The sequence below is a fragment of the Phyllopteryx taeniolatus genome, chromosome 21 (genome assembly GCF_024500385.1).
Source record: "Phyllopteryx taeniolatus isolate TA_2022b chromosome 21, UOR_Ptae_1.2, whole genome shotgun sequence".
NCBI lineage: Eukaryota > Metazoa > Chordata > Actinopteri > Syngnathiformes > Syngnathidae > Phyllopteryx > Phyllopteryx taeniolatus.
Window position 1 is genome coordinate 138,178 of NC_084522.1, and position 27,511 is coordinate 165,688.

The 27,511-nt window shown below is 51.2% G+C and overlaps 3 protein-coding genes across 7 annotated transcripts; 1 reads left to right on the forward strand and 2 right to left on the reverse strand.

Annotated features, from left to right (window-relative positions):
* Positions 1-47: 47 nt before the first annotated feature.
* On the reverse strand, positions 48-4,623 carry LOC133470966 (protein disulfide-isomerase A3-like). 2 transcript variants are annotated; one of them, XM_061759981.1, is made up of 13 exons: positions 4,368-4,623; positions 4,015-4,093; positions 3,830-3,947; positions 3,651-3,758; positions 3,445-3,574; positions 3,261-3,374; positions 2,230-2,355; positions 1,972-2,154; positions 1,796-1,904; positions 1,596-1,724; positions 589-668; positions 461-511; positions 48-374 (listed from the first exon to the last, which is right to left on the reverse strand). In XM_061759981.1, the coding sequence occupies exons 1-13, from the start codon at positions 4,511-4,513 to the stop codon at positions 356-358; spliced, it is 1,392 nt and encodes a 463-aa protein (XP_061615965.1). In that variant the 5' UTR covers positions 4,514-4,623; the 3' UTR covers positions 48-355. The 2 variants fall into 2 exon arrangements, with proteins under 2 accessions (XP_061615965.1, XP_061615964.1); XM_061759980.1 differs by having other exon boundaries at positions 454-511; positions 4,368-4,622.
* LOC133470956 (GON-4-like protein) lies at positions 4,178-12,389 on the forward strand. Of its 2 annotated transcripts, XM_061759950.1 has the most exons (23): positions 4,178-4,331; positions 4,978-5,183; positions 5,533-5,670; positions 5,732-5,910; positions 5,979-6,053; positions 6,132-6,182; positions 6,564-6,617; positions 6,684-6,779; positions 6,852-6,941; positions 7,012-7,149; positions 7,255-7,471; positions 7,609-7,710; positions 7,786-7,826; positions 7,896-8,183; positions 8,732-8,818; positions 9,711-9,879; positions 9,952-10,102; positions 10,183-10,330; positions 10,403-10,519; positions 10,605-10,985; positions 11,704-11,870; positions 11,937-12,039; positions 12,103-12,389. In XM_061759950.1, the coding sequence occupies exons 3-23, from the start codon at positions 5,562-5,564 to the stop codon at positions 12,220-12,222; spliced, it is 2,883 nt and encodes a 960-aa protein (XP_061615934.1). In that variant the 5' UTR covers positions 4,178-4,331; positions 4,978-5,183; positions 5,533-5,561; the 3' UTR covers positions 12,223-12,389. The 2 variants fall into 2 exon arrangements, with proteins under 2 accessions (XP_061615934.1, XP_061615936.1); XM_061759952.1 differs by lacking the exon at positions 10,605-10,985.
* A 698-nt stretch (positions 12,390-13,087) lies between these two features.
* Positions 13,088-27,337, reverse strand: ints3 (integrator complex subunit 3). Of its 3 annotated transcripts, XM_061759948.1 has the most exons (29): positions 27,044-27,333; positions 26,710-26,793; positions 25,220-25,303; positions 25,029-25,142; positions 24,872-24,956; positions 24,079-24,145; positions 23,855-23,996; positions 23,647-23,776; positions 22,836-22,933; positions 22,563-22,754; positions 22,398-22,485; positions 22,241-22,320; positions 22,069-22,160; positions 21,269-21,375; positions 21,076-21,192; positions 20,874-21,003; positions 20,726-20,780; positions 20,554-20,657; positions 20,323-20,487; positions 19,091-19,244; positions 18,953-19,021; positions 18,804-18,879; positions 18,617-18,730; positions 17,267-17,315; positions 17,010-17,177; positions 16,037-16,137; positions 15,866-15,938; positions 14,166-14,322; positions 13,088-14,084 (listed from the first exon to the last, which is right to left on the reverse strand). In XM_061759948.1, exons 1-29 carry the CDS (start codon positions 27,125-27,127, stop codon positions 14,007-14,009), a joined length of 3,057 nt encoding a protein of 1,018 aa, XP_061615932.1. In that variant the 5' UTR covers positions 27,128-27,333; the 3' UTR covers positions 13,088-14,006. The 3 variants fall into 3 exon arrangements, with proteins under 3 accessions (XP_061615932.1, XP_061615931.1, XP_061615933.1); XM_061759947.1 differs by lacking the exon at positions 20,726-20,780 and having other exon boundaries at positions 20,807-21,003; positions 22,563-22,933; positions 27,044-27,334; XM_061759949.1 differs by lacking the exons at positions 14,166-14,322; positions 15,866-15,938; positions 16,037-16,137; positions 20,726-20,780 and having other exon boundaries at positions 13,088-13,800; positions 20,807-21,003; positions 22,563-22,933; positions 27,044-27,337.
* Positions 27,338-27,511: the final 174 nt, after the last annotated feature.

Sequence of the window (27,511 nt, forward strand, 5' to 3'; positions counted from 1 at the left end):
TCAAAACAGACAAAAAAAAGAGACACAAACATGACCACAATGCCAAGTTGGATTTCCTTTTTTTTTATTTTTTTTTTTTTTTTAAATTTCAAACAAATATACACCAATATAATAAATAGACCAATCCACCAATGACTATATAGGAATCAAGCCTTTCCAAATGATATAAATAAGGAAACAAACAAATAAACAAACAATCAAATAAATAAATAAATAGTCCAATCAATGAATGTGTGTGTAGAACTGAAGTCTTTCAAAGGTTTGGGTTTGTTTCAGGGTCAGGTTACCGCCGTTCGTCAGAGTTCCTGTTTGACGTCGCTTCGGCCGGCCTGGCGCCGCAGGAAACGCAGGAAGTCTAAGAGTTCTCGCCCGCCCTGTGACAGACAACAGGTCAGAGGTCACAAGCGCTTCCCATGGCGAGGAAATGAACAAAATGGAAGCCTGCGGCCTCACCTCGTACCGAACGGGCTCATCCTTCCTGCCGGCGGGAGCCAAGTAGATGGTCGGGAAGCTGAGGACCCAAAGCGTCAATCGATTGCGCGCGTGGCGGTTTAAGACGTGTGCGGCAAACGTGTCACGTGACCTCACCCTCGGACGTCATAGCTGGGCGGCACGTCGTTATCCACGGCGTTCATCTTGGCGATGACCACGTTTGCGTCTGAAGACAGCTGAGAAAAGGACAGCAAGAAGACCCACCAAACACTATTTGTTAGGTGTGAGGAGAACGAGGGCAGCTGCAACCAAGTGGAGACTGCGGAGTGTAAGCCGCTCGACCAATGCGTGCGCAGCACTGCTTTCGACACTCACCTGCTGGTACGACCGCTATATCTCGGATATTTATGCAATCTTTTTGGGGGGTTTACAGTATATATGCAAGTTTGACGTTAGACCAGTGTAGTACCACCTTGTGCCAGAACATGCGAGGCAGCACTGAGCTCTAATGGAAGAGATGCAGCATAATTAGGAGCAAGAGAAGGTGCCCAACTAAGCTCCAATAGGTCGTCGTTCCGACGTTGCAGAGAAAATATATCCCGGCTGTGTGTATTGTTGTATGTGTGTAACAGTTGCTTGAAGGGGTTAGAATTACCGTATCATCTATGCTAATTTCCGTTAGCCCGTGTATGGCGTTTCAAATAATATGTTAGCATTAAGCGAACGGACTTTGATCAGACATTTATAAGGTTGGAAGATTTTGGTGTTTGAATATACAATGTTTAATCATTAGTTTTATCTGTGAGTTTTACAGTAAACTTTAAAAAACGCCATTGACGTCTTTAGGCAGGAAATAGTTTGATTCTGAATTACGTCTCCGGACGGCGGCATTGGGAGGGAATGAGTTAACTGGAAGTGACAGATAAACAGCTTGAGGCAAACACGCTTGGCCTCTCTTTTGGAGAAATGTGCGAGCCAGAGCGTGAGAACAGGAAATACTCCTTCAAATAACGTTTTGAACATGAACTTTGTATTTTCACCTATTACGGGTTGTTCTAGAGCATATCCTGCCAATAAAACAGGGGTTCAGTGTCTCAGCTTGAGTCGGTACCATGAAGTGGCAAAGGGCAGAAAGTGAGGATGACGATGCAGGTGAAAGGTACCGTCTCAGCCAGTGCCGTGTAAACCGGTTCCAACTTCTTGCAGTGAAGACAGGACGGCGAGTAGAACTGGATCAGGACATCTTTGGCAGGCTGATTAACGACGGCGTCGAACGTCTCGGCCACCGCCACCTGTGTCGCACGCCCGCTGTGAAGTCACTTCCTCTCACCGCGAGTAACGACCCGCCCCTCATCTTACTCACCTGAACGGCGCCCTCGTTTCTGTCCGGTACCGGCTCGGACTTAATGTAGCGCTTGAGTCGCCCGGCAAAGTACTGGTCCAGAAACCTGTCCAGAGAGGTGCCGTCCCTCCTGGAAGACGCACGCGTCATACGTGTCAGGCCCCGCCGCCTCCCGTTAGCACGTTAGCGCTACTTACGTGAACTCCTCCCTCATGGCGTACTTGTGACCCGCTTTGGTGCGGACGGTCACGACGGGAACGTCTCCGCTGTCCAACGTCCCCACGCCGAACTCGTCTTCCAGCTCGGCCCGGAAGTCCTTTTGATTGGCTACTGAGAAACTCAGGCCCCGCCCCGCATACTTAGATGCCACCTTCATCACCCTGGCGACGGGCACGGATGGGAAGGACGGGCATCGTGACAACAGTCCAGTATGTGCGTGCGTGCGTGCGTGTCACCTGTTCCTCCAGTAATTGGAACCTCGGGCGTTGTGTTCGTAGTCCAGGTTGTAAAACGCCGTCAGGAGGTCACGAACTCTCAGACGATCTTTGTTCTCCAACGTCATGTGAGGACAAAGTCCAAATCTACACACACAAAACGCCATTGGTGAAAGTAATCAAGGGCAAATTATTTTTCACCTCACATTTTTTTTCTTTGCCGAGTTTTTACTTTTCTTCCGCACATTTGAAAATAGATTTGTATCCTTTCTCTCTTTCTTTCTTTTCCAAAACATGTTTGTTACTTTTGAAGATGTTTTGAGGTAGTCAGCCGTGCTTGAAATTTTGATTGACACCTTTCAGATTTATGAGGCGAAATAAATAAATCAATCAATCGAAAAACAGGGATAGCAGTGACAAGGAGGAACATGAACCAGGGAGAAGCAAGATATTCCACATCCGTGGCCTTATTAAAGAGAATCATTTGATATTGTCGGCTCGAAGAACAATTGGTGGCGAATGTGTTGCGTCTTGTGCCCGCCTAAAAAGCACTTCTGCTCTTCTCAAATTCTGCATCGAATACGCAGTTAAGGTGCATTTCGAGTTTTCTGTTCTCTTATCAAAACTGGTATTGTAAATACTACTTGGGCAGCCGTGGCCCAATGGTTAAGATCATCGCCTGCCACCGTGGGGGACCTAGGTTCAAAACCCCGACTGGACCATCTGCCAACATCCTCCGGATTCACGGCTGTGGTGTCCTTGAGCAAGACACCGATACCCCGAAATGCTCCCCGGGCGCTTCAGCTGCCCCCTGCTCCAGTGTGTATGTGTATGTGTTCACTGTGATGGGTTAAATGCAGAGAACAAATTTCGTGTGCATGCATGTTCATGACAATAAAAGATGATTCTTCTTCTACTTTACTTTTGTAAAGTATTTCACTCTTTGCCGTTTACTCTTAAAAGAGTTGGATGAGTACTTTTGACGCAAGCGTCTGTACTTTTGCTTCAGTGCAGAATGTGAGGACCGCTGCCACCCGAGCGCACACACTTACACGTGGTCTCGGATGAAGCGTCTCAGAGACGGGATGGTCACGAAATCTCTGAAAACAACAACGCTGTCCTCAAACCGATTGGCCAGTCTGGGAGGCCGGAACAACAGCACGCCTCTGAAACGCGCGCACACAAAGTTTAGACAGACTCAGACACGATGTCGGCGTGCAAAGAGTTAAGACCAACTCTGATTGGAGTCCGTAGGGAACGGCCAGCTTCATTTGCGTCGTGTGAGCGAACCGGAACTGATCTCGCAAAAGTCCCGCGGCTTTCACAAAGTCAACCAGACCGGAACTTGCCTCACCTGAAAACACACCTGACACGGCACACGCACTCCAGTCAGCGCAACGAAGCGAGGTGGGAGTCGGGGGGTCGTCGTGACGCGTTCGTACCGACGACGGACGCGTCGTAGTGGCGGACGAACGTCTGCAGGTCTTCGTCGCTCAGCAGCCTCGCGGAGTCCGGACCCGTCTGCTTCGTCATGTAGCGACAGATCCCCTCTACCGCACACGCGCAACATCAGCCCCTGTGTGTGTGTGTGCGCGCGTGTAAGTGCGTGGGCGGGTTTTACCAGCAGAGCGAGGACCGTCGTAGGAGCCGGAATCTCTCCCGTTCCTGAAGATCTTCAGTGTCGGATACCCCGACACGTCAAAGCGACTGCACGTGTCCACCTGAGATGTACAGTCCACCTGACACACGCGTGCACACACACACGCGTCAGACAAGGGCTGGCAGGGTGGCGCACACGATGGTTACCTTCGCTAACTGCACAGATCCCTTCAGTTTGCCAGCTGCTTTCTCAAACTCTGGAGCTAACTTCTTACAGTGACCACACCTGAACGAACGAGAACGAAGGAAGGAAGGAAGGAAGGAAGGGAGGGAGGGAGGATGGGAGGATGGGAGGGAGGGAGCAAGCGTCCTTGCATGAAAGCAGGGCAGCAAATGAGAGGAGGGAGCAAGAAAGACGGAAGGCTCGGAGGGACGATGGAAGAAAGAAGAAAGAAATGGAGGGATGGAGCACGGAAGGGTGATTTGAAGGCATCGTTAGAATGATACACATCGACAAGGATGACGTGAGTGTTGTCTTAAAGCGTGCGCGTGCGCGTTACCAGGGCGCGTAGAACTTGACGAGCATGGTGTCGTGCTCGCTCGCCAGGTAGTCGAAGTCTGCGTCCCCGAGCACGAGCACGTCGCTGCGCAAGGACGCCGACGCCGGAAAAAGCAGGAAGAGCAAAAACGTGACGGCGGCCGTCATGACGACGAACAACGATTAAAAGGCGTTAAAAAATACTCATGTCGACGCGCTAGACGAAGGCGACGCTGGATTTCATCCTTCAGCGTCAAATTTCAAACATTCGCTAGTGTTTCCGGAAACAACATTTCAAATAAAAGCGAGACTTTAGCTGATGAGTTGACCAATGACGTCACAACGAAATAGATTTGAGGGAAATAAGATACAATTGAGTCTAAATGGCTAAGTAGTATGAAGTATAAAATAGCAACATTGGAGTCAAGTGAAGTCCTCTTCGGCTACTTTTATTCTGAAGTGTGTGTAAATGGAGAAACCGTGACCGCTTATTACCTTCCTTCCAACTGCATTTCTTAAATATACCTTATTAACGGTACACAACAAGTGTCACGTATGGTGTGATTGGAGCAGTGAAGGCGTTCACGATTCAGTTATATGTATGTATTTCATTTTGTTTTACGCTTTTGAAGGAAGTGGACGCCCAACACGACGATGTGGTGTCGTGTGCCGGGATTCCACACGGTGGCGCGAACGGGAGGAGGAGATGAAGATTAAAAACACGTAGAAGAAGAAGAAGACGGCGACGGCGACGACGACGGCGAGGGAAGACGGTCACTTGGAGCAAAGAAGATGACGACGAAGATGAAGTTAAAGATGATGAAGATGTCCATCTGATGTGTGTTTGTGTCCATCTTTCGACACTGTTATAACCTCCGCCGCGGAAGTTTTTGAGTTTGTTAGCATGTTAGCTCCCGTTCCAAATGCTAATAGACACGAACTGTGAGCTGATTGAGGTTAATTGCTCTCTCCATTGAAGTCAAAGTTGAAATGTTGAAAGTGAAACGTTGTGCACGTTTTATTTTGTAAAATTGCCTCAACATTGAAATAGAAGCTGTAGGGAATGTTCTAAGGGTTATGAATAGACTGGGGGGTCGACGAAACCATTCATTTATAGCTCCATTTGACAACAATTGAAATGAGTTGGTTTGTTTTTCTTTTCATTCCTGTCTATTCATAACCCTTAGTTCGGAGAGTTCAGAGGTTATGTTGATCCATGATGAAGACTGCCTGCAAACGTCTGAAAGTGGAAGCGTTCGGCCTTCCCTCGCCCGAGCGTGCCGCCGATGACGACGACCCGGACGCCAAACTCATCATCACTACGGGTAACGCACACTAACACGGCGACAGCATCCCGGCATCTCATTGGCCAACTCTGCGTGTCAGATGACGAGCGCGTCGGGAGTAGAACGGCGAGGAGGAAGCGGAGGAAGCCGACGGAGGAGGGAGGTGATGAAGAGAGGAGGGGAGAAGGCTTGGCGATCGACAGACAGCTCGACCAATCGCTGGAGAGCAAGTCCAAACAACACAAGCTGACCAGCGTCAACGTCCGCAACATCATCCACGTGAGTGTGTGTGTGTGTGTGTGTGTACTTGCCCAGACCTTCTCCTGACATTGACCTTTGCCCCGCAGGAAGTGATCACCAACGAGCACGTGGTGGCGATGATGAAAGCTGCCATCAATGAGACGGAAGCCGTGCCGCCGTTCGTAAGTTACGACCGCGTTTGTCTCCATCCATCGATCGATCGATCGATCGATTGACCGATTGATCGATTGCTTCGACAGGAGCCCAAAATGACCCGATCCAAGCTGAAGGAAGTTGTGGAGAAAGGCGTGGTGAGACTTGCGCTGTGCTGGGAATCCTTCACTCTTCACTCTTCAATCCTTCCTTCCCTCCGCCGAGGGATTTTGACATAGTGGACAATTTGCAGTAGTTCACTGAAAATCCTGTCAGAGTGATTCAGGTGTCGGGAATGAGCAAATGATTGCTCGGAATCGCTGGCTCCTTCCCGACTCCCACGTCACAAAAAGGGGATTTTTGTTTTAGATGGCAACTACACTACTAATAAATACTCCCTAATCAAAACAATTCATTGATCAATTGAATTGTACCTAATCACTATGTAGCGTTTCTGCTACAGTTGTCTCATCAGTCAAATGAACCCTACTCGGGCGTCGATAATGACATCATTGCTGTCCCCGCTCACTTCCTATCAGGTGATCCCGGCCTGGAACATTTCGCCCATCAAGAAGAGCAGAGACATCGGCAAGGTCAAAGCTTAAAGTTGACCTTTGTTGTTGAGGTCAAAGGTAGCCAAGATGCATTTGTGTGTTCAGGTTCATCAGTTTGTGGACATCCCTCTGGCCGAGGAAGACTCCTCCGATGAAGAGTATCGTCCCGACGACGAAGACGAGGACGAGACGGCCGAAGACGTGAGGCTGCGATCCGATTTGCCGCTGACAGGATGCATTGACGACGTCACTAACGGCACTTTGATGCGGCAGACGTTGCAGGAGAGTGACTTTGAGAGCGCGGCGTCGCCCCCTCGAGGACGCGGAGCGCACCCTGACGTTAGCCGGCACGGCGCCCGAAAGGTAACCGCGGCAACACGCGTGTTTGCACGTGTGCGTGGGATGTCACACAAGGTACTTCCTTTCCCCTCAGATGTTGAGGGCAGAGTCCGTCTCAATGGGTCCACCCCCCCCTCCCAAAGCTCCGCCTCCCTCAGCACAGACAGACAACTTCTTGGAGAAGCTGCACGCCGTGGAGGCGGAGCTTGCCGTGTGCATGGAACCGTACCAGGTGGAACGCCAAATTCATTAGCAGCAATATTTGCGCAAGTGCAACGTCGACACATGCAGGAATGGTAAAGATGCTAATGCTAACAATCCCGCAATGTGTTGCCAGCCTCTACAGGACGCGGGCGAGGCAGCGGGCGAGGGGGGTTTGATGGCGTACCGCACGCGCTCCAAACGTCCCCTTCGGGACGTCCCGCTCGGACAGCTGGAGGCGGAACTCCGAGCGCCTGACATCACGCCGGACATGTACGACTGTGGCTCCGCCCACGAGGACCGGGACTGGACTGATTGGTTGAGAGGCCTGATGACCTCTGACATGGACGACGGTGACGAGTCAACTACTGAAATAAAAAAAAAAAAAAAATAAAAAAAAATATATATATATATCTATCGATAGATAGATAGATAGATAGATAGATATACACACACGCACACACAACTTGACGTGTGAGTTTGTGTTCAGAGGAGTGCGATGATGAGGATGATCCCGAGTACAACTTCCTAGCTGACGTCGATGAACCTGACCAGGAGGATTACCGTGACGATAAGGCCGTACGCATCACCAGTCAGTACACACGCGCGCGCACGCACACACACACACACACACACCCCCCAATGTGATGGTGATGATGTTCTACAGAAAAGGAAGTCAACGAACTGATGGAGGAGCTCTTTGAAACGGTGAGAGACCCACACACACATGCGCACACACACACACAGCAAAGTTATCTATGTGTGTGCGTGTGTTAGTTGAAAGAGGATCTGGTGGGCCAGGAAGTGGACGATGAAGGCCACGAGGAAGAGGAGTCCCAGGAGGACGCACACACACACGCCAAGCACGATGCGGCCGCACGTGCGTGTCACACAACCGAGGAAGCGCGCGGCGGCGAGGCAGAGGACGGCCGACCGACGGGAGAGCGGCGTACCGTCATGCAGCAGCTGATGTTCATGAAGAGCGCACAACAACACGCACAACGTGCACACGCACTAACGCTGGACACACGACACAGGAACACACTCAAGCAGCAAGTACAGCAGGTACGCGCACGTACACACACTCACATTTAAAGACATTCGCATTTATTTCACATAAAATCAAACAAGTGAACGAAAGTGCAACGTGTCGGGCGCAAAGCAGGGCTAACTGACACGGCCGCATGTCTACACTAAAGTCAACATCGTTAGCTAATTGAGTATAACCTGCCAGCGCGAGTTAGAACATATCTTAATGCGTCGGCACATCGATCGGGGGTCTTTCAATCGTCCAAATAGACCCTAACACGAGCTGCGTGGCCACAACTGCAAACTGGCTAACGGCGAAGCAGTTTGCAGCCAGCCAACTCAACGCTCTCATTCGCCGGGCCAGGTCTTTAAAGCCACACACATTCAAAGTCACAAATGCTACAGGTTAGAATAGTACCTGAACCTCACGTGCGCATTTCATAGTCTAATAATGCAAAATCAACTTGTATTGGACTATACCATTAATTGATTGAGTGACTGATTCTAAAAATATTTGATGGCCTGCAGCCTTACATCTAACCGTGTGTGTGTGTGTGTGTGCGCGTGCGTGCGTGCGTGCAAAGCACGTGCAGCTGCTGGCGCAGATCCACCTTCTAACGTCGCCTGTGGAAGAACTTCGCAATGAGGCTGAAACTACTCAACATTTCTTGGTAACAAACGAACAAATGAAATCTGTTGGGAATCGCTCTCCAACCACTATATAGTAAGTCGGCCATTTTGTAGAGCTGTTGGAATGTTTTACGGGGTGGGGCGGAAAGGACAGACATTTTTGAAAAACTCTCCAAATAATAAATGGTAGCTGTAAACAAATTGTACTGATGTGTACAAAGTGTTGGTATTGAAATAGCATGTGACACAATCAAGTGTGGAAGGCAATATCCATCACGCGGTGTCCGTTTTCATTGCTTCATTTGGGTGAGTTCCACGCGAAGAGCTTCCTTCAACTCGCGCGCACACACACGTGCCTTGAGGTGTCCTCGCAAAAATAACAACACACGGGCAAATTAGGGGCAGAGCGGCAAACCTGGAAACGAGGCGGAAGAACGGCCGTCGACGCCGCGTTTGGCTGGTGAAAGCGAACGTGTCTCGGTCGCGATTCGGGCACAGCGAAGTGATTCATCATCTCAATGTCAAACGAGAGCAAATCATCAGCGATGTCGGAGAGAGCGGAAGCCGACTTCCATCGCCGCCTTCACAAATGCACCAGTGAAAAGGGACACCGCACGATGGATGTTGTCTCCCACACTCGATTGTGTCAAATGCCGTTTCAATTGATTTGTGCGGCTTCCATTGATTCTTTTGTCCTTTCTGCGCCACGCTGCATTCAAAGGCTGTCGAAGGAAGTGGAAATGATCATTCTGAACGCAGTCGTTTGCGTTTGGAATCCTTCACTCGTTCCTTTCTGTATATTTGGATTTTTACAGAACTCAAATCCCTGTATAGTGGCTGCGTGGTAGCGAATGATTCCCAAAGCGAAGAAACGCGCGCATGACGTGGCGACACGCCGTTCACCCACTACCCGCACTGCGTTTCGTGTGCTAGTTTGAATTAGACGTGTTGGCGCGGCGAGCTGAGCTGATGATGTCATCGCAGCGTAGCAGCGCTTTCAGGGCATCCAACCTGCAGGGGGCGCTAAAGCTGCTGGATGCGCTGCGGGAGCAACCTGTGGCCCACGTGCGGCGCAAACACATGCCCGACGCACGCGGAAAAAGTCAGTCGCCCTCGCCGTCGCGGCTTGAGTTTCGTGCTGTGCCGTTAGCGACCTGTGTTCGTGTCTTTCCAGTGCGACGTTTTGCAGTGATGCCCGCTGAGCTGGCGTGGATCTTTGTCACGCGTCCCGTCTTCCTCTACCCACAACTTCTGCCGCGTGTCAGTCTGGATCCGGCTCTCTACTCCCCCCGCAGGACAGCGGCGTTCACTGCAGCAGAAGACTGGTATACACGCACACACGGTCAACCACAGACCGAGCCAATCGGAGCCTGCCAAACAGGAAATTGTGTGTGTGTGGATACAGCCTGCTGGTTGTGGGTCTGCAGAACTTGGAGGGGGCACGTGACCCCGCCCGGCTACTGTGCGACTTGTTGCTGGCCAAAAGTGTTGATCAGGTGAGACGCCGGATCCTGCAGTGCTGCAGACCAGGAACCCCCGACAACATCGTCAAGGTAACGCACACGCACATGCACAAACGCTATGTATGATTGAAGTTAAGCGCGCGTGTGCGCATGTGCGTGTAGGCATTCCGGCACAAGCGTGTTGTTCCTCGCATGCCGCTGGCATGCGCTCGTGTTGCTGCGTCGGAGCAGCGCCCCCCAGTGGAGAGAGATGTGAGGCTCATGCCCCTGTGGCTGCTGGTGAGATGCCTCAGCACACAAACACACACACGTACGTACGCGTACCGGTTGTGAGTATTGTGTCTGTGTGCCCCACCCCCTCCAGAGGAGTCTTCCTGTGATCTCGAAAACAGTTACCCCTCTCCCCGCATGCGAATCCTCTGGTCACATGACTCCGGTTGGCCCTGCCTCCACACGCTACCCACCCCGCCTCCCACCCAACCTGCACTACCGCCGGGTGGGCTTCGTGCAGCGCGCCGGCCGCACCCCCTCGCTGCCCGACCACACCGTGCCCTCTCCCGGCGGCTTCTCCCCCCAGACTCCACCCTCTCGGCGCAGCCCCGCCCCCCCGCCGACAGCCGTGCGGAAGGTTGGCGATGCGGAGGCGGAGCTTCTTGCTTTTTCCGAATCCTCAAAGAACTCCACTCTGAACGTGGGCGTGGCCAAGATGACGGTAGATGGTGGAACTTCCTGTTCTCTGCTCGAGGTACACACGTGGGCTTCATGGGAGGGGCGCGGCTTTGTGATGCCATGATGGCGAGGACGCGCTTTCACCTGCAGAAGCTTCGAAAGAGAAAATCAGCTTTACAAATTAACTTTCGGTTTCCTAAATATGTCAAAAATGCTGAATGTGGTTGCATGGACCACTTAAACTTGTGGAGCTCCGAGATAATCCCGAAAATGTCCGTTAACATTTCCTTTGCAGTGATTGGGGAGTAAGGAACAAGTGAATTATTGCAAACTCAGTAACTGCATTCGCAATCATTCACTCATTCAGAACGACCTCTGCCGCAGAAGTCAGGAGAATTGGCGCACCTTGATTGCACGCAAGCCAGGCGCGCAAAAAAGGGACTTATGCACGCACGGGAGAATCTGGCCCTAAACCAATACTCCTTAATCACTGGAACCAGACACGGTTGGGGCAGGGGCTCAAACCCAAAAAATGGACACCCATCGCCAAAAGGGCTGCAGCAAAAGGAGCACTTTTTTTTTTTTTGGTTCAGGGCAAGATCAAGTGCTTGAGCGCCACCTAGTGGATGTGTGATGCCCTAATAATTACAAGGGGATTTGTAGTGGACATTTTAGGAACCATCGAGCAGGTCCGCAAGTTGAAGCGGCCATTCAAACCCCACTGAGCATTTTAACACTTTGGGTGCTTTCTTTTGAGAGGGTTCCGTAGTTAAAAGCGCATTCTCTTCTCTCAGGAAGTCCGGCCGGGCCCACGACAGGGAGTGTGCGAGTGGTCTACTGCAGCGAGCGAGCCCAGAACAACAGGAAGTGATGCGCACGCCCAGCAGGAAACGATGGTGCCAGTTTTTGCTAAAAACGTCTCAACGGGTGTCAACGGAGAAAAGCTGGTCGTCTGGACCCGGTGAGGCCCGCTGACGTCGATTACATCGCGGGCTTCCTGTTTCATCTTGTCTACTTCCTGCCTCAGAGAAGCGGACCGCCTGATCCTGACGGCCTGCCAGCAGCGAGGAGCCAATCGGAGGACGTTCCGTAGAGTCTCCGCCCAGCTGGGAAACCAGAGCGCCCGCCAGGTGAGAGGGGGCGGCGTCCGTGCGGCCGCGGGTGCGATCACGTTGTAACGGACTTCTTTCCAGGTGAGCCTGCGTTTCCACGACCTCCTTCGCCTTTTTCACGTGGCCACAACACCCGCATCCTGTCCCTCTGTCGCCACCCAAGAACCGGAAGCCGGAGCCCAAAAGCAGACGGAGCCCTGACAAGCTCGTAGAAAAGTTGATTCCGTATATATATATATATATACACATAAATAAATACAATATATAAGTTGCTTACTAGATGATGTCATCCAAACGTTTAAATTCGCATTGAATGAGGTCTTTGTTGTAGCAAAACATCCGTTGTAAATAAAGTTTGAAATCTCCAAGATGAGTCTTCTTCAGCTTCCTTCTACTCTGTATACATAACACTTGTTAGATTTTTATGCTGATCAAAACAAAAATTGGCAGGCTGATTCCAAAATTGCGTTTTTTTTTCCTAGATAAGCAAAATTCCGCTGATTACAATTGGACTCATCTACAGCTACGTGGCTACTTGTTTGTGCAGTCACAATTGAGACAGTGCCATTGGTTAAAATATAAATCAGTGGTCATGAGGAACATTTCTTTTGATAGCAAAAAACAGTAAATGAGTTGAATTTGTAATTCACGTAGCGTGGATGTTAACAGTTGACTTGGTCTAACCCATAACACTGGCGCTACAAGCCTAATGAAAGACTTGTCAGTGTGCTTGCCATCACTAAAATATATATTTGTTCCTTTTATCAAATGATGTCTACCAGTTTTATTAACAAAAGACAACAATAAATGAAGCATTAGTTCCATTTTGCGGTCAAAACGTCAGAATCCCGTGGCGGAGTCACGAAGCAACATTTCCACTGTAAAAATCAACAAAGACGAGCAAGCACAGGAATGCGGCGAAGTCATAAATAAAACAATGAAGTACTTACACGAAGTCCAGTCGAACGAAGGCGTCCGAAGAGCTGCGAGCTAGCTGCCATCTTAGCTCAATGAAAATGCTCCAATTCTTGGAACACATTGAAATTAAAAAGGTCATAGTGTCACATCATTTTTCAAATTCTCTTTATTAGAAACAGGAAGTTAAAAGTGGTTGACCAGGAAGTGGCATCACTGCGGCTCCACCTTCGCATGTCTTTGGCATCCCACCACGTGAGTCAGGTGTGGCACGGCGGGGCCGTTGTCGGCGTTCCGGTGAAACAGAGACTCTCGGCGCCGCGTGCACGGGCTCCACGCCAGAACCGCACGAAAGCCATAAGGGGTCGTGACCTTGGCCACGTGAGGCAGCGACAAGGCCGCGCGCGTCGTCGGGTCACGGTCCGAGTACGCCTCGGTCGGCGAGCGTCGAGGAAGCGGCGACAGGCGGGGCGAGGCCCCCGTTAGCGGCCGGCGGTCCGGGCTACGAAAGTCGTCGTCGTCGTCCCGGGCGGCAGGGGGCCTGCTCCCGCCCGCTGCGGTCCGGCGGTGCGGCGGGGAGAGGAGGAACCGCGGACTGCGAGGCGGGACGAAGAAATCCGGGATTCGTTCTGGAGTCACTAGCAAAGTCCGCAGAGATGACCCTGACTTCGCCGCAGACATGACGGCCGTTAAAAACAAATCTCGACGACCTGATCGGAACCACCACGCGAGCGGAGAGCGGCCTCGAGAGGTTCCTCAAGAAGCCGCCGAAGCGGCCGCCCAGCTGCTGTCCATCACGGATGATGATGTGGGCGGGGCATCTCGGGGACAGGACACCTGCCGTCTGTCACACGACCCAGGACGCTAAACAGGAAGCGTTGAAAATAAGACTAAAAGCGGCAGGCTTTATACAAAGTGTTTTACTGCAGCGGGACAAAGAGGAAGGAGCTGCTAAAAACAACAGGAAGTCAAAACGTCCACAATTTGAGTTTCAAAAAAGACAAAGGTCACAGTGCATTGTGGGAAAACGGCCGACGCGTGTCAGGGCGAGCTAAAATTCGGCCTCGGGATCAGTCGCTGTCAGACGCTACGGCCGACGAGCATTTCCTCTTTCTCTTGGGAGCTTTGGGCTTGGAGTCTTCCTCCTCCTGAGGCACAAACAGGAAGTGACATCGGCATGAGAAACGCCACAAGCGGCTCCACGCGTTGGCGAGCGCTCGCAAACGTACCGACGCGCTGCTGGAGGCGCTCTCCTCTTCGTTGTTGCTGGGCGGCGCCACGCCCTTGCGGGACCTGGGCGACGTGGCCGCCGCCTTCCGGCGAGACTTGAGCGGTTTGGCCTGAGAGTCTTCGTACTCTTCGGCCAACGCGAACAGGTCGCTGAACCTGCACCGACGAGTCACGTCGTCATTCGCGCCGACACCGCGTTCGGGAGGTCGGGCTTCCGGGTCAAAGTTCGCCATGAACCCGAGCTACTCTAGAACCTTTCCGGGCGGACCTAATTTGAGCTCGTGCGAGACTGTTGAATGTTTCAGGACTTTTGGAGCAACAACCGACAGAAAAACTCACAAGAATAAATCAACGTCGCGGATGAAGCAGGAGAGCCAGGAGAGGCGGGCGACGCCGAACAATCCGCCACGTGGCCAAACTGGAAAACGGGGGAGCGGGCTTCCTGCGTATGCTGCGCTAACGAACACCACGTGTGATTGTTTGAAGGCCAACTTGCTCACATTTTGTTTTCGTTCTGGACAAAAGTGAAAGTATGGCGGAACGCCGCCAATAGCGAAAATCTGCGGCTAATAGATGCCCGTTGTAATTTTATTGAAAAGAAAAGAAAAAAGTCAATGAACAAAAAAAATTCTTCAATAAGCATTTTTGGGAAACAATAAATGTAATAAATAAATGCCCAATCACGAGTATGTGGGGATCATTTATTTGTACAAAGCCTAAACATGGATTACTGTCATCTTTAAAAAAAAAAGACATTGCAGAGGTTTCAAATGGCGACGGTTGCTTTGTCTCCGCCCCATCGCCGTTCACCCGAACCGGGAGGAACAGCTTGGTTTTGCCGAATGCGCACGTACCGGCTCGCCATCAAAACAGTCCAGAAACATTCAACAGCTGCGCTCACTTGACAGCGGACAGACAGAAGGACGTCCGCTCGCCCGCCAATCGGCAAGTTCCACCCGTAAGCGCCACATTTGCCCATTCGAATAGTTTCAACCATCAAAATAGCACAATTCTGATCCCAAAAGACTTCATTCGCATTTCAAACAGGACTTTACCCCGAAAAAAACGATGACGATGAGGATGAAGAGCGTTAGCAGTGCAATTTGACAGCAAACGCACGAGTGACATCGGCGGGGCCGACGGGAACTCGGCCGCTTCTCGCGTTTCTTGACCGGGGGCCGCCGGATGCACGCGGCGACGACAAAAACCGGCGCTCGTCGATCGGGTTCGCCACCGTCCGCCGAGTTGCCGTTAGACGCGTTCGGTCCCGGTTTGGCCACGGCGGTCGCGGCAGACACGGGCGCCTCTCGCCGACTGTCATTCCCAAATCTGAGGCGGCTGCAGTTAGATTTGGGATTGGTTGAGCGAGTCGGGGGCGCCCAGATGGCGCGCACAAAACGACGTTCCGCTGTGCTAATGTGATTGCGCTTCGACCTTTTTTGGGCACGTTTACACCCGACATTTAACGTTATTGTCTCAATTAAAGAGACACGATCATACAATAAATAATCCCCCCCCAAAAAAATCAAGATTTTCAGACTTATTTTGCCATGTTGCAGAAAATCGCAAGAATAGACGACTCATTCTTTCCCCGAATATAAAGTGAATTCTAAATACGAAGGCGTCCGCTGTATCTGCATTTTAGGTCCATCCGGAAATTTCCCCCGGAAGCCCGACGTCATCGGCCTTTTGCGCGTACCTCATCTTGTGTCCTTCATCGCAACTGGCCTGAACGTGCTGCAGAGCCTGAAGGATGGGAGTCTGACTGAAGACTGAGCACACGCCCACACTCGCCATCAGGACAGCCGCCAGCGCCCCATCAATCAATCAATCAATCAATGCAAGTGTGTGTGTGCGTGCGCGTACTGACAGCTGTTCTTGGTGTTGTTCAGGCTCAATCGGAGGTTGTCCAGATGTTCCAGGATCTGTTCAAGAGTCAACTGAGCCAGTTTGCTGCTGGAGCTCCGGAGACTGCAAACACGCACGCACGGCGGCGGCGGCGGTAAGTGTGTGGCGACTCGTTTGCGCTCCGAAGGCGACACAAAAGACGCGAGAAGCACATTGCGTTGTCGCGAGAGATGTCCCGAGTCCGAGTCTTCCGCTTTACCCATCTGCCGATGCGGAGTCCCCGTCCGATACGCAAAATAAATACACGCATAAAGATAATAAAATACAAACAATATTGAGCATTTAGAAAATGTCAATCATTCTGTCGTAATCCTAATTGATCTCAAAGAGGAAAAAGTGATTTCATGTCAGACATCCAGGGGGCAGCGTGGTGCGATGCACGCAGGGAGCTACAAAAGAGTGGAAGAACATGACCTCGTTTTTCCACACATTGGGGAGAATAGACGCCTGCGAGTATTATTGTCCGTATGTGTTGCTACGTAGCGTGCGTATAAATATTCCTTCTTTGAAGGTAAATCCTCCCGTGAGCTAATGCTAATTCTAGCTCGCCCGTCAATGGGGTTTTCCATTGAATTCTAAACCCGTCATGTATGTCTTGGGTTCGGGTTGCCTGCGGTGTCGCTTAGCAGTTTGAAGGAGGCTCGGGGAACGCAGGGACTGTTTGGGTTTCGTTGAAAATGAATAAAAGCGGAGTCACGATCGAGCCCGATGTTCCATCACGTGCCTGGATCGGGACGTCCCCAGTTGTTGTCATGGAAACGTGCTCATCTTCTTCTGGCTTGACACTTGCAGTGTGTGTGCGTGCGCGTGTGTTACCGCTCCCTGCCGGACTCGACCCACAAGTCATGCGACGGCCGCATACCGCGCAAATTAAACTGGAAGTGCGACCGAGCGACCCTTGACGAGTCCTTCGGAGTGCGAGTGCGTGCTCGTACCTTTGCCTCTTCCGGGGTTGGTTGTTGTTCTTGATAAGTTGCGCTTTGATGTGTTCGGCCAGGGTGTCGTCGTGCTTGGACGCCCAGTGTCGCAGGAGGCTGGTGGTGAACTGGTCCTCGCTGTGACAAGGTCTGCTCAGAACCATCTTCACCATCTCCTCGCTGGGCCTGACACGCGCGCGCACACGCACACACACACAGAGACGTGAAAGGTGCGCTTGTGCAGCTGCGTAGCAGTAGCGGCCGTGTCGTGTTACTTTTCCCGACGCAGCTGCAGCAGCAGACAGGACAAGGCCTCCGGATGTTCTACACACAAAGACAAAAGGCGAAAGCGCCGTCAGCACCTCCGAGTGACCTCATACAGTTGTGCTCAGACATTTCTCCGCCCTTTTTCAGAGAATCTGAACGAGAACCCAAAAAACCTGTCTTGGGTGAAGCGACTTATTATCCAACAACTGTGTTTGCTCTTTTGAAAGTACACAAATGATGACGTAGGCCTCGTTGACGCCTCTCCAAAGCCGGCGGGGCCCACAGTCACCATGGAATCGGGGCTAGATTTTTCGAGCCCCTATCTGCCAGTCAAGGCCACTGCAACTGTTCTTAAATTAAAGTGGGTCGCAACTCGGCGACAACTGGAAAATGTGGCCCCGCTGTAACAATAGTTGCCAACTAGTGCTCAGACGTTTTGTGGTCCACAAAACACACGGAGACCGGTTGGGCGCGACCTGGAGGACCCCGCCCAGGGCGTACAACCGGTCTACTGTTCCACGGCCGGGGCGAAAACCACACCGCTCCGCCTCAATCTGAGATTCGACTTCCAGAATGATCATTTTCACATTTGAATCAAAGAATAACATAGTACATACATTATTCTGACGAGAGCCGCATTTATTTCCGTGTCCACGTCCGCTGCCATTTTGCGTCGTCGTACAGTTAGCTATTGTAGCTGATCACGTAGGCGTACTCGCCCCGACACGATCGTCTTCGCGGAACGAGGCATCCGAAGGCCGAGAGGCAGACTGCGACGGTGACGACAGATCAACTGGATAAAGTTCGGGGAAATTCCTTCACCGCGTCGCGGCAGATGATTGATCGGAGCTAGCCAGCTACCGCTAACTAGCTGGCTTAGCGTAGAAGGCGACGTTTCCAGCCGGCCATTTTACAGCACCAAGATGGGGCGAGACGACCCGCGGCCACGATGCTTCAAGTGAGCCATTTGAAACGGAGAAACAGGAAAAGCTGTTGCTAAAGCCTTGCTAGCCAAAACGCATCAGCTGTCTTTCTGGTGTTTTTATTTGTCGGACAATGGCACGGCGAGTCCGAACCCTTTTGAAAAGCGGCGATTTACACAGTCAAATGTTGATAGTGTGTCAAGGAAGTGATAAGTACACAGTAGAGTTGGTTGCACTTCAAATGAGCGAGTGGATCGCGAGAAAGTACGGCTGGAACCATTCGCCGAGGTCACAATTCCATAAGTATCACGGTAGCGCGGCATCGCGACTCGTGCCTGTCGCTCAGCGGCCGAACGCCGGTTCGCGATCCTGCCATTTTAAGACGACGCCGTTTCGGGAATTTGAGAACGACGACGACGCGGATGACGAAGCTACCTTTGTACTTGAGGTGCTGCAGGATGGGAATGATGGTCTCCAGAGGGATGCTGTGCGCTAGGAACAGCTGCCACGTGCTGTACTGCTCAAACGTCTCCCAATCCAAAGACTGGACTGCCGAACACAAGAAGAAGCCCGTCAGCCGGCGCCACCCGCTGTCCGCAGACCACGGCGAGCGTGCGCTCACTTAGGATGTTGAGGACGGAGTCTTTGCGGAACATGACCAGGTTTCCCATCATCACGTGACACATCAGCTCCTGCAACTGCACGGCACGTTAGCACCGCCATGCTAAGCTAAGCTAAGCTAAGCCCCTAGCTAGCTGTTCCGTTCGCTACCTGGGTGGAATCGATGACGGCGACGATCATGTTGAGCAGCTCGCCGCTTCGCAACGTCTGATCTGGAAACTGAAAGCAAACACGTTCAGACCCCGTGTGTGTGTGTGTGTGCGTGTGTGTGTGTGTGGCCGTGCGCACCTCCGAGTAGATCGAGGGCGTCAGGTAGCAAAGCAGCCGCACGTCGTCCTCCTGACACGCCTTCATGTCCATCATGAGACACGTGTGGAGATCTCCGAGCGCCGTGGCCTGGGCGAACGACTCGTACAGCATCATCTTGCCATTTGCCGCTTTACTGCAGGCACGACCGCACGCGCACACACACAGACACGCACGCATTAGAGCAGGGGCGTCAAACTGGCTCGACGATCCGACGAGAGCCTCTCATCGTTCGCTGAGGACAGAGCTCGCACGTGACCGGCCGATACGTCTACGAAGACGCGGGAGCGCGCGGACCAGGAAGGAAGACGATGAGACAAACAAGAGAAACCACCAACATGCTGGTAAGGAATCGTTAAGAAAAGGAGCGGGAGCAGGAAAAGGCCTCAAATCTGGACACATTTCAAATGTCTTGAGAAAAACAAAGACCAGAACCCGCCCAGACACTCGTCCGTGCGATATTATTCATGAAGGTTCCAGTGTATCTAACGACGCTGGAGACGTGCACCGTCGCAACGTCAGTCCCTCCTGAGAGAATCATTTCTCCTCAAAGCTGGGGCGCTTGCTTTCGAGAGATATCTGAAGGAACGATCAGCATTACTGCTGCCGTCCGTCTTCCTTACCGCTTCTCCTCACGCGGGTCGCGGGCTGCCGGAGCCTATCCCGAATGGGTCGTCAGCCAATCGCAGGGCACATATCAACAAACAAGCGTGCGCACTCATCACATTCGCACCTACGGGGAAGTTCGAGCCTTCAATCAACCAGGAGGAAAGCCACCCAGGCACTGCTGCCATATTCAAATCAAATAGCCAATCTAGCTAACCCTAATGTGCAGGTGAGTAACAGCACTAACTCAATAAATACATCAACAATGCTGAATCTGCAAAAAGTCAACCGCAATATAGCGTGGGATTACTTTAGCTTCATCTGGCTGTTTAGAAGCCTCTTGGAGTTACATTTGAATTCCGTTTTGTGAAAAACATGGCTCGCCGTGACATCTGCCGGCAGAAGCCGAGCTGCACTGTGTTTGTTTTAAAGACTACGTCCGTGGCGAGAGTGCGAGTCGGTTCCACTTCCTGAGCCTCACCTGAAAATGTACGTGACAGTTTTGGACGTTCGGATTGCCGGCTTCGAACGGAACTCCGAACCCGTAAAAATGACGCGGCGGGCCGGATTTGGCCCGCGGGTCTCGCCTTGGCACGAGGAGGCGTCACCTGGCTTTGAGGTAGTAGAGGAGGTGGTAGCCGATCTTGGGTTGCTTCTGGTAAAGTTCCGCCAGCATGTCCAGAAGGACCGAGAAGCCGCTGTTGTCCTCCTGCATGGTCACCAGGTTCCTGAACACTAGACACACCGCCTTGCACACAGATTCCTCCAGGGACCTGACACACACACACACACACACGTGAGACCTAGTAAACATACGCACACACAGTCGGCAGCCTTACTCGTCAGTGATGTCTTCAGGCAGGACGTCTCCTCGGAAATGTTCCTTAAAGATTTCCGCCAGACACGACGCTAAAGCCGACATCTGCTCCGTGTCAAAGTCCTCCTGTGACACACACAACCTTGTAGTGGCTTATGTATGTGTGTGCGTGTGTGTGTGTGCGCGCGCGCGACCTCCAGGATGAGGTCCACAATGTCCTGCATGACTTCACACTGCGTCTCCGTGTCACTGAGGAAAATCATTTTCATTTTTACCGAATGATGATGATGATCGATCGATCGACTGAACGTAGCAACTTCTGCATCCGGGTTGACCTCTGACCTTGACTTCTGCAGCTGGACAACCTTTTCCTTCATGGTGTCTTCCAACTGGTCGAGCCAGGGTGTGATGTCAGCAGGCTCCTCCACTACAGCCTCTCTGATTGGATGAAACCTGAACTCGCGCTTCTTCCCTGCGCACACGCACACACACTAATATAAATAGGAATTATTATTATTGTTATTGTGAGGATGATGAAGATGACCTTTGTTGTTGACCTCCTCCTCATCATCACTGAAGGCTGCTTCTGTGTTGTCATAGCAACCTTCCTCCTTGTCCATCATGTGCTCCATCTCCATGCATGTCATCTCCTCCATTTTCACTGCGCACACACACAGACACATCACGTCCACACGCAGCATAGAAGCGTGTGCGCGAGCGCACGCGTGTACACGCACCTTCCATAGGTGGAGAGGGGGCGCTGCAGAACTCTGGGAATCTTTCTCTGAGCATGGAGCGAAGTTCTCGGTCCAACTTCGGGTTGTCGAACAACGGCGCCAGGTGCCTGCCAGAGCAAAACCAAAAAGTAGCGCAGGCCGCCATCTTGGAATGAGCACTTCAAAGGGTTCGAAAATCCTCCGGAACAAATTCGGGAAAGATAACTGATAACAACTGATAACTGATGTACATGATTGATTCTACGGCTCTTCTCGGCAATAATGTTCCACTTACGTGATTTCATTTGCGTTTTTACGGCAAGTGACGCCGTTTGAAACGTCACGCTCATTTGGACGCAACTAAAACTTTTCAGCCAGCCAATGGGAGGAGTAGCAGACGAAACGAAAGGCTCCAGGATATATGATTGGAGCAGGCTATAGCCAATGACACTCCATCACAGACATAAAAGTGCATTTGTTTGTTTGCCAAGGTTGGTTACTTGGTGTTTAAAAAAAATACAAAAATAAAACATTTTAAAAAGGGTGTGGGGGGGGGGGGGGGGATTGGTCAATATAATAATATTAATGTTGATGATATAATATTTCCGCATTATGTATTACATGGGACAATTTGCAATGTTGCTTGAGATTTGAGCAGGAATCCTAAAGTGCCACCTAAAATGATGTGGTTCCCGCCGGGCCTTCAATTTGACAAGCTACTCTTCCTCAGCATTTTGACATCATTTGGCATTTGGGGCTAATCTTGTCACGTTGCTACTCCAACACAACAATGTGAGTGTACGTGTGTGCGCGCGTCTTACGCCAGCACTCTCTTCTCCATGATGAACGTCAGCGAGTTGAAGACGCCCTGACGAACTTGAACTTCCAACGGAGGAAAGAAGTGAGGAATGATCTGAGGAGAGGAGGAAAGGAGGAGCCAAGTGATTCCGGGACGTCGGCGGGTCAGGTGACGGCGCGGCGGCGCAGTCTCACCCGACACATGAAGTCCAGAAGCGTGGCGGTGATAGCGGGGTGAGGCTTCATGGAATGATGCATGACCAAGATGGCCGGCTCTGCGTCACACACACACGACAACTCCGTCACGAGCGATCGCGACGGATCCATCGAGTTGTGCGTGCGTGCGTGTTACCTATGTTCATGATGCTGTCCTTGTCAGGGTTGAAGAACAGCCAATCGTAGAAGAGCGCCAGTTTGGCATTGGAGGCAGCCACGTTTGACTGCGCGCGCACACACACACGCACAAAGGTGAAAGGCTGCAGCCGCTGGACAGGCACGCACACGCACACACGCTTACCGTGCAGGTGGTGAGCAGCCAGCCAATGATGGCCCATCGCGGCAGGATGTCGGAGCTGAGGACCTCATTGGACGGGTGGACCACGCCGCAGATGTAACGAATCAGATCGCAGCGCAGCGATTGGCTCTCGGCCATGGACAGGTACTGCCGCTGGAACCAGTCCTGGTAGCGCTTCTGCTGCCCGAAGCGGACCTGCGCGGGGCGAGCGAGAGAGCGAGACAGTGCCGACGCACACAGGAAGTCACCTGACGGCCGCAGGAAGTCTCCGCTTACCCTGGAGGTCATGAACAGGAGCTTGGTCTCCATGTCGGGGGTCAGACGACACGCCAGGAACTTTCGGGAAGTCCGAGCTGTGAGCAGCTGCAGAATGCCTGACGCACGCGCGCACGCACGCACGTTAGACAGTGTCGCCAAGTAGACGAGAGGGGGGTTTCCCTCACGGTCGAGCTGGGCGATTAATCGAAATTTAATCGAGATTTCGATTTTGGCTTCTCACCATCATAAAAACATAATCAAAGAAAAACCAAGAATGTGCTGGACGGTGCCGGCGGTGCATGCTAAAAGCACCGAGTGACGTATGCCCCACCCACCCTCCCCGAGTGGAGTTTGCTGGAAACCTAAACGCACAGCAAAACAATAACACACATTGTTATATTTAAAAACAACAGATATTTTGTTTTCCAAACTTCACCAGCTTAATGCGAAAAAAATCCATGGAAAGACCCATTGACCGCCTAGCAAAAATTAGCATTAGACATCACAGGAGGGATTTACCTTCAATTTACGAATATTCCTACACTAACACTGTCGTAACACAAATATACAGGTAATGTAACAAAGCTTCTAATCTGTGAAACATGATTTCTGCTTCTACTCGCAATCTCAACGTGAGTGTATCTCCGTGCGTGCACCACACCGCCCCTAAGAGGCCAAGGCACGCACAGCAGGAACAGCAGGTATTTACAATTTTTGAATGCATTCATCAATGCATAATCCTGTTCATTAATCCTGATTTCAATACCAATTAAAATAATTGCGCTGATTATTTTTTCCATAATCGCCCAGCCCGATCTCACGGTCTTACCGGTGAACTGAGGACTGAGGACCTGCGGGTTGTGGAGCAGGTCTCGCCACAGGAGATCCATCTCGGGGATCCGAGCCACGTTCTGCAGCAGGCGCACCAAATCTCTGCCAATGATCACGCACTCCAAGAACTGCGCGGCGGGACGGAACGAGGATTCAGCGCGGGACCGCACGGGGGACTGAAGCGTCGTCCCCGCCCCCCTCCTTACCTTCTCCCTCAGCATCCCGATGCAGAAGTCCACTTCCTTCTGGCGTAGAGGAAGCAGGTTGGGAGCGCCGTGGTCCACGATGAGGCGCAGGAATGTGTACACAGACATGGCTATCAGCATCCCGCTCTTCAGAACCCACTCCCTCCACACACGCACACACAGACAGTTGACAAGCTGCTTTGTAATAGTGTGCGCGTGTGTGTGTGTGTGTGTGTGCGTCATACTTTTGCTCCAACAGGATGTCGAGGACGCTCTCAGCCAACCACAAGTTCTTTGTGGACACGTCTCCTCCTGCACACGCACACACGAAACGACACGATCATTCTGTGCGTGTGCATCAAGGCTATTATAGTAAACCAACTAAAACTGAAAAAACATTTTAGTTCATGAAATAAAATAAAAACGAAAATGTTTTTCAAAAACGACAACTGGAACTAACTTTAGTTATAGCAAAAATGTCCTTAGTTTTCATCTTTGTCCATTAATTTCATCCGTGAGCTTTCGGGGTTGATTTTGTTACTGTATTTATTTTGGTACGGCCATACAGAACAGGGAAGGTCCAACGGTCGTTTGGGAAGTGTAGTTCTTTTACTGTGTGTCGCCTAGAAATGACATCATTGGGGAGCGGCCAAGAAAAAGCCGCTGCTTCAGATTTGTTGGACTGTGATACAGTTCAGCAGTCGGATTTGATTTGCGGATGGTTGTTGGCCTGTTATTAGGTTAATACATTATTTTAAAATGGTATTTTTTGTTGACTTTTTTTTTTTTTAATCTCACACTCAACAAATATCTTGTGTGTGTGTGTGTGTATATATATATATATATATATATATATTTTTTTTTTAAATCAAGTCAATTAAATCAAAGCATTTTTGAAAAAATAAAAACTAACAAACGTCCTCTAAAAACTAATTAAAACTAACTGGATTTGGGGAAAAAAAGTCAAAATGAAATAAAAACGAACTATAATAGAAAATCCCAAACTATTTAACCCTGGTGTACGTGTGCGCGTCTGACCTGCAATTTGTTTGAGCAGCGTCATGACGACGCCATCAGCTGCCATCACGCCGCTCTTCACCAACTCTCTGACCAGCCACACCAGCTGCACGCACACAGATTTTAAGACCACCCTGATAATGAACGTGTGTGCGCCTGCGTGTGCGTGTGTGTTCACCTGCTTTCTGGGGACATCCTGCAGCTTGAGGAACTTCTCCATTAAGATTTGGTTGATCTTCACCAGGACCACATTCATCCCATCTCGGTTCACCAAAGTCAGGTCTCTGTAACACTGCGCGCACACGCACACACACGTGTCGCCATGGTGATGTCAAACATGGCGGCGGCAAGGGGGTGGGGGGGTCTTACCCTCTGGGCCTGAGCCGGCTCGGTGAGGAGCAGAGCGAAGAGACCGAGACAAACCTCCTCATGCTGCTGCTGGCCTTTACACACCTGGTTGCCATGGTGACAATAAAACTGCCATCAAAACCCGTGGGGGCGGGCGGGGGTCTCATTTGTGTATCAATGCTCCGAGCGCCTCAACACTTCGACCGCGACCCGGAAGTTCTCTCATGCCGCCATATTAACGAGCGTCTCAATCGTGAATCGACGGGTCGGGATCGCAGAGTAACAAGCCCAGCTTGAAATTCACAATCTTTGAAAATTCCGAAATCCCTCGGCGGTCTCGTCCGAGCCGCTCCAGCCCCACCGCACCCGGCCTTCGCCTTCCCTTCGGTCGACAGATGGACGTTTGCTAGTTCGAGAAAACTTGACCGCGCTCTCTCGGTTGCTGCCCTGAAGTTGTGGAAGGGGCGACCTCTGAACCTTAGACAGCACACCTTTTTTTTCCTCTAGAGTTCAACTCAGGTTAAGATGTTGACTTTAATCCTGTACTACTTTTTATTGTTTAAAAAACTTAGTTTTACGTTGGTCTTAAAGTATATTCTTGGTATTAATTTACATGCATTGTTCTTTGCTGTGCTTATGTCTTTGTATCATATATTGCGTGCTAAGCACTTTGGTCAACTGTGTTGTTCTTACAGCGCTTCATCTCTAAAACCGGATTGGACTGGATTGTGTTTTTGTCATTCCTGGATTATTTCACTTCAACTAAACATATCATATTTTGCTGAGTCTTTCTCTCTTTTATTTGGGCTGCGTTTAATAGTGAAGTGACTTCACTCAACGGAGTGTATAATAATTGAGATGTCATTTTGCCACACCCGTTGGGCCGCATCATGAAAATCAAAACCTTCGGATGGTTCAACACTGTCGTTGCATTCGACATAACACAAACAACACTTTTCATGCAACATTTTAGTCACCCCAACTATGCGCTAAACGGGCTGTGTGGGGGCCGGCTGGTGAATCCCACTCACAATAACACCGCTGATCATATTTGACGACATGAATTCAAACAAAGTGGTCAACGTGTTGGGAAAGTACTAGTAACATTTCCGCCGCTGCGACGCTTTTGCGACGAAATGACGTCATCTTTAATTGCCGTCTCGTTCTTCTCTGTGGGAGGAGCTGACATGTAAACAGAGGAGAGTGGAGGTTGCAAATACAAATTTAGGGTACGTTTGTAAATTCAATCTGACGCTCTCACTGCACTTCCGAAAGCTACAGCGCACCCCAGTTTCTATGAATTTGCGAACGAGCGTGTTGGCCATTGGGATACGTCAGTGCGCCCGCCATATTGAACGTGTCAGTTCTGCCAGGTCCCCTCCTGCTCTGTCGGCGGGAGTGCGGCGCTCAGAATAGCCCAACGGCACACTCCAACAACGCTCTGAATGTCTGAACGTACCCTTAGATTCAGCCCGTGCACGTGTGTTATGTTTATGACGTCATGGACTTACATTGGCGGTCAGAGCGTCGTTCGCTTCTCTCTCGGAAAGGCCATTGATCAAGGAGTGAACCGCTCCAATACAACGCTCCAGTTTCTATACACAGAAGCACACAATCAATCAAGTGAGCAGGCAGCTCATGCGCACTTCCACTTTTTGTTGTGCATTTGTTGCCTTAGGAGGTATGCTTCCCCCCCCCCACCCCCCAATTCCAAGATAGACGCTAACGGGCTAAGCTAACGGCCGTAGCCGCTCGCTAGTCATGCTAACTAGCCTACTAGCGGCCGTGTAGTTTTGCGTCCCGGGAGGTGACAGAACCTTCGTGGGGGGTTCGCGGCGTTCCTACCTCCTCCAAGTCGTCTTTGGCGTCCAGTTGCGTGGACACCAGGAGGCGGCCCTGCGGCTTGGCCTTGGCCGGTGCAGCTTCCATCTGCAGCGGCCGCTTCGCCTTCCCCGCCGAGCTGAAGCCGCCGGAGGGCGCACAGACGTGGAAGTAGGACAATATGTGAGGGGAGGAAAGGAAATGCTTTGTTTATTAAAGTTCCACTCGAGGAACTTCCCTCCCGTCCCGCTCCGAGCTTCTGTTCGACTTCAGGAAGTGAACGGCCATCACTACCGGCTTCTCCATCAATCACTGCTCCGATGCATCTGAGTGACGTGAAGTTTGACCAATAGCAGGAGGCGCGTTCCAGCCAATCGGCGACCTGGGCTGGAAACCAAACGTTGACGTCATTCGAATCGTACGGTGGCCGAGACAGGTCAGAGCAATTGCAACCGCCCCCTTCTGTTTGGTAACTAGTCGAGTTTAACACGC